General features: G+C 48.5%; 2 protein-coding genes across 2 annotated transcripts; both read right to left on the bottom strand.

Annotated features, from left to right (window-relative positions):
• Positions 1 to 806: 806 nt before the first annotated feature.
• On the bottom strand, positions 807 to 1,732 carry LOC120693300. Its single transcript, XM_039976724.1, has one exon. It carries the CDS (start codon positions 1,643 to 1,645, stop codon positions 998 to 1,000), a length of 648 nt encoding a protein of 215 aa, XP_039832658.1. The 5' UTR covers positions 1,646 to 1,732; the 3' UTR covers positions 807 to 997.
• A 2,484-nt stretch (positions 1,733 to 4,216) lies between these two features.
• On the bottom strand, positions 4,217 to 5,243 carry LOC120687521. The gene has a single exon (XM_039969536.1). The coding sequence runs from the start codon at positions 5,070 to 5,072 to the stop codon at positions 4,437 to 4,439; it is 636 nt and encodes a 211-aa protein (XP_039825470.1). The 5' UTR covers positions 5,073 to 5,243; the 3' UTR covers positions 4,217 to 4,436.
• Between the last annotated feature and the right edge of the window lie 757 nt (positions 5,244 to 6,000).

Here is a 6,000-nt window from a genome sequence, read left to right as displayed (position 1 = left end):
AGCGTAGTGGACAAGAACTCACGGGCACAACTTCAATCTTGTCCCAGGCTCCCAGCACGGATTCTCATCTGGCAAGGGCATTGGGCCCTTTTTATTTTTTCAAGAAACAAAGGCCTTGTTTGGTTTAGTCCGAAATAGTAACACTTTGACCGCTAATTACAATGTCAAATAAAGTCAATTTACAAAACCAACTTTATAACCCCGTGCTAGGAACCCTGAAGATTCTAATGAAGCCTTTGACCGCGTGATTTGAGGATAATTATTGTAGCATCACTGTAGCCAATCATCGATTAATTACTGTCATTAGATTCGTTGCGAAAAGTTATATCCATCTCTGAAGAGGTTTTACAAATAGATTTTATTTAATACTCTGTGCATGCGATATTTTTTTTTAGGAAACATACGCTAGAAAAACAAGCTAACCAAACAAGGCCAAAAGATTACCCGGGTCAGCAGCAGTCGGCCTGCACGTCCCTGCGGCCTGGGCGAGTCAGTCCTACACAAAAAAGGCCTTAAAGTAACACGCCTAAACAGGCCGGTAAGCGTCAGTGGGCTCGTCCTCACAATCCGATTTTCTCACTTGGCACCAACACTGTAACAAGAGGCCTATCAGGTCTGTGGACCGAAAGAATCAAATGAGAAGCCAGGGGGTGCTCTCCAAATTGGCAGAACAAACATACTTTTGCTTTTTCATTACTTTGGAGTCAACTTGTATGGAGTCTTTAAAAGTGTCACTTATTCCAGTTTCAGGTGGTTCAGTCTAGTGAATAATACTCACTAGATAACTGAAATCTAGCTGTGCTCGGTATATGAATCGAGGAATTGCAAAACCAGAGAATTCCCATGAGCTCTTTTTATTTGTTACACACTTATCTAAGGCTCTAAGCACGCCAATCCATCTATAAATGTAGTACAACGCTCAAGCAAGGATAGAGTTTCAATCCACATCACACAGCTTGCACGAAAATTTTCACCACATAAAAAGATTCAAAATTGTTCAATTGTCGCCGCCGCTGCAGCAGAGCAGCTTGATGATGCGCGCGCGGTTCTCCCCACGGATGCTGGTGATGAGCCAGGAGACGGCGAGGACGGCGAGCCAGACGATGATGTCCAGCGACAGGTGCGTCTTGGTCTGCGACACCGCGAAGGTGAGCAGCAGGCTGGAGTAGGCCACGGCGAAGGACCAGCGCACGTGGCGCGAGCCCGCGGCCGCCCGCACGAGCAGGCTCAGCGTGAGCACCATCGAGCTCGCGACCCCGACCCAGCTCGCCGCCCGGAACACCCAGTACCTCGGCCGGTGCAGGTCGCGCATGATGGGGTCGCCGGCGCGGTAGACCACCCGCTTGCCGCCGCTCCACGCCGGCGTGTCCTGCTGCCAGTAGCCGCCGGGGATGAAGGTGCCGAGCAGGAAGGCGAGCATCGTGATCAGCGTGGCCCCCACGAGCAGCGCGCTCGGGTCATGGCCCTCGCAGCTGTCCCTGCCCGGAGCGCCCCCGCCGAGCTGCTGGTGGCTCACGGGCAGGCCCCGCGCCAGCGCCGGCGGCGGCGGCGGCGGGTACACGGCAACGTGGCTCGCCTCCAGGTTGCCGTTGCCCGGGGTGGGCGATGCGCTTGCGTACACGGGCGGCGGCGGGTAATGATCCATGAGCACGCTAACGCGATCGATTAGTCCTTATCAAGAGCACTATCGATCAGTGAAGCGCTGCTATTGGCTTCGAGTGGAGTGAACGAATGATCCACGCCACACACACATATATATATACACGCACACGACTCTCTCGGCGTTTTCCCAGCTCCAGGTCAAGTCAACTATTTTTGTCCCCAGCTTATGCCACTTGCGAATCTTGTATACTTGTGCACTCGGCACTCCTACTGGCTACTGCCCAGCCTAAAGTAACACTGGATCGGAACACGGTGTGCTGAAATGTTCAACTACCACGCGCCTCAAATAATGCCAGACCAACATGCTTAGTACCCGCAATTATAGGCAATTTATCTTGTGAAAACTGAAATTATGAATGTGCAAGAACCGACTGTAAATGCAGTTAAATCACTGACTGTAAGAACTTTTTGTTAGAGACACATCCGTATATTCAAACTTTATTTGTAACATCGAATTGAGGATCTGAGCTTGGATAAACCAAGTACCAATGGTGTGTACGTCTCCCTAGCATTGCAGATAGTCTCTAAAGGATGCGTGTAGTGCTGGCGTAATCATGAATTGTTTGGTGTGTGATTGACCAAAGCGTATGCTCGAGGGCCTTCCTATGGTTTTACCGTTTACTATGAACGCCGGTCTCCTTCTCTTCTGTGGTTCTTTTATAATTGCAGCAACTATGCATCCATCACACAGAACACGTATACTGGAGATTAAGTACTAGATATTGACATCTGGTCTTAGGTACCTTTGCTGTAAACGGGACAAGGTTTCATAGGTTGGTGGGAGATGGGCAGAGAATGATTCCTTTTGCCATGGCCCATGGCGGCTGGTTTTTCTGTTATTTTCTTCATTTCTTGTACTGCGATTCCTTTTCTAAAAAGATGACACCCTTTTCACTTTCCTCAGTTTATGAACAGTCTAAAACAACAAACAACGTGGTGGTAGTGTTGGATAAACTGCACTGATCTTCTCCTTTTACAATTGAAATATCATCAGGGAGCATTGGCCAATGTTCATCAAGTCATTAGGTCGGCGGTCCGCCGGTTCATCATTGGCTGCTTTGTGGCGCATTAACGCATCGCATGATCTTTATGCGACATTTTACATTTTACTGACCAGCTCGGCAGTTAGTCATTGACCTTCTTTTGTAGTAAGAAGGTCATTTTCTATGGATTTTTTCTAAAGTGACATTTGTTAGAAACTTAGAAGGTTGCAAGTAGGAAAATTTTTTTGAATCAAACATTTATACATCTCAGAGCAGCTTTAATAACTACGGAGTCTAGGATTGTGCTAAACAGATGTTTCAAGCAACAAAGGAAAAGAAAAAAACATAAAATTTCCGTGGAATTCTATAGTTCTCATCAAAATGAAGAAGGTGCTAATTTACCCCTAATCTAATCATGTCATGTATCTATACAGATCTATGAATGTACTCGATTGCGCAGCAGCCTACTTTGCACAGCTTGCATGCCAAGTCTCTTGCGACTTTTCTCGTGATTGTTACTGTTGGAATTTGGTCCATTTATAGACCATTCAGTAGAATTCCAAAGCACACGCGCGCGGTACGGCCCAACCAAAGCCTCCGGAAACCCGCGGAGCGATTTTCGCCTCGCTCGAGGGTAGCGACTTACCCTCGAGCGGCTCGAGTCGAGGCCTCCAGCAGCGCGCTCAATCTCCGCTTCGCTCGAGGATAGCGACTTACCCTCGAGCCGAGGCCTCCAGCAGCGCGCTCAATCTCCGCCTCGCTCGAGGGTACCCTCGAGCGGCTCGAGACCTCCTCGGCCGAGACATGTCTCTCACATATGAACCGTTGTGGACTGATTAGGTGCTAATCAATGCCCGGTTAATGCCATAATTCCTAGTAAATTGTCATGATCATCCTGAATGTGTTTTAATGTCGTTTATGGGCGTAATCAAAGAGATAACGGCTCTTTGAGGGCAGCCGTGCCTATATAAGTGGACTACATTCAGGTGAAAAAAAAAGTGGATTGCTCCTGCCATTTTTCACTTTCTGTTGTGCTGTGTCGTCGAGCTATTAGATCTCGCCGACCCTTCCCTTGGCGTGCACTGAGGAGAAGGGTGAGCGGTATCTCCGAACCCTTGCCGTCGTGAAGCCTGCAAGAGGGACGGCAATAAGATTTCTGGGCAGCGCAGCTGCACGACCGCTCGAAGCTGTTCGACTACGTTCTACGCTGCTACAATCTGCACTGCATCGTCTCTTCATGAGGACGGAGCGCTGATCGGTAAGAGTAATCGAATTTAACATGAGTATGTTTCGGCTCGTTTTATTCAATTGGTTTTCTTTTCTACTTGAGATAGTAGTAGTGTTGCTATTTATATTTTGTCTCAAATTGAAATCTGGTATCTTTAAACGCATATTTCCAACAGGTACTTGGTAATGATCGACTTGCTCCGAGAGTTATTCGTCTGATTTCACCAACTAAGCTAAGCCAGTTAATTATTAACCATCGTATCACCAGTACAAAATAACATAATTCATGAATCATGCATTATGGTCAGGCCGGGTGAACCGCATGAGAGAGTCAGTCCAATTAATGAACACCAGGATCGTGATCATTTTCTTAGAGATCAACTTTTGTAGTTGCTCGGAGTGCTATTTTTATTTCTAGTTAGCAATATATCCAGTTTCATGTATGATAATAAATGGATACAAGTTTACATTGGGTTCACTGCCTGAGAAAAGCCTAGCATTACCAATACCGAAGCAAGCTTACCTAGGGACGAACGGCACACAAAAGCAGGCAAGAGGTTTCTTTCAGTTGTCGCGGTTGCAGCAGAAGATCGCCCGGACGATGCGCGCCCGGCGCTCCGGATGGTGGCTGACGACGAGCCAGATGAGGGCGAGAACCGCCACCCAGATGAGGATGTCCAACGACAGATGCGTCCTGGACTGCGACACGATGAAGGTGAGCACGAGGCTGGAGTAGGCCACCGAGAACGACCACAGCACATGGCGCGAGCCCACGGGCATCCGAACCAGCAAGCTCAGCGTCATCACCATGGAGCTCGCGACCCCCGCCCAGATCGCCGCCCTGAACACCCAGTACCTGGGCCGGTGCAGGTCGCGCATGACGGGGTCGCCGGCGCGGTACACCACCCTGCCGTCCCTGGACGGCGTGTCCTGCTGCCAGTAGCCGCCGGGCATGCTGAGGCCGAGCAGGTAGGCGAGCGCCGTGAGCAGCGTGGCCACCACGAGCAGCGTGCTGGGGTCGTTGCCCGCCCAGCCGCTCCTGTCCCCGTCCGTCGGGGCGCCCCCGCCGAGCTGCTGCGGGCGCACGGGCAGGCCCTGCGCCGGGCCCGGCGGGTACGCTGCGACGCCGACGAGGGCCGTCTCCATGTTGCCCGGGGTCGGCGGAGCACTCGGGTACATGGCCGGGTACTGATGATCCATGGGCACACGAACGAACAGCAAGTTATTGGTAGATGTACTTGACCTGAATGCTGAAGCTAATGGAGTCCTGTTGAACTGAACCGCACACTATCGATCAGAGAGCAGAGGATCCAGGGCACATAGATATGCATCACTCTGTCTCTCTCGGTCAAGTCAATATTTTTTGTCCCCTCCCCTACACTAGCCGCTTTTGCCACTTGTGTACTATCTTATATTCTTCTGCACTCCTGCTGTCCAATCTGAAGTACGTAACACGGTGTTTCGAGTGTAATCATGGATGATTTGGCGTGTGATTGACCAATGACCAATGTGGACTCGTGCTGTCCCACCCTGCATCGTTTACTATGACTTCTAGCTGGGTCTTCTTATGTCTTATCCTCATGGAATCATCCATCCATGCTGTTCTCGCTTCTCAGCTGACGTCCCTGCGAGGCCAACATTTTCTCCCCTTCTCCAACCCATCTAACAGTACGTCATGTCGTCATGTTTGGTCCCACACGGTTCCGTTATGGCTCTAGTAATCCCTAAACTAAGTGATTCCCGTGCGCTGCGGCGAGATTTGATAGAGCTTTTCAATAAACTAAAATACAAAATAAAATAATTCTTTAAATAAAATACTATGAAGAGCATGTAGTAAAACAAATAAGTACTTAGATCGAGTTTGTTAAAACAAAAAAATAGATTTTTTTAATAAAGAAAAGCTAGTATAAATGGTGCATTTGTAGAGATTATGTTGAAAGCCATATGGGAAATCTATTGGATGAAAAAAATAGATTTTGAGTTGGTTAGAGAAGAAAGAAACGAATAAGATACGCATTTTATGGATATAAGATGTGCACAAAGTTGATTGGATGGTTACAATAATGAAGATGATGTGGCTGATTCAAAGAATAGAGAAATAGTAATAAATCCTTATGGATCACAATAG

The sequence above is a fragment of the Panicum virgatum genome, chromosome 9N (genome assembly GCF_016808335.1).
Source record: "Panicum virgatum strain AP13 chromosome 9N, P.virgatum_v5, whole genome shotgun sequence".
NCBI classification, from domain to species: Eukaryota; Viridiplantae; Streptophyta; class Magnoliopsida; order Poales; family Poaceae; genus Panicum; species Panicum virgatum.
The sequence above is the reverse complement of the archived record's forward strand: the minus strand, read 5'-3'. Positions and strand labels throughout refer to the sequence as shown.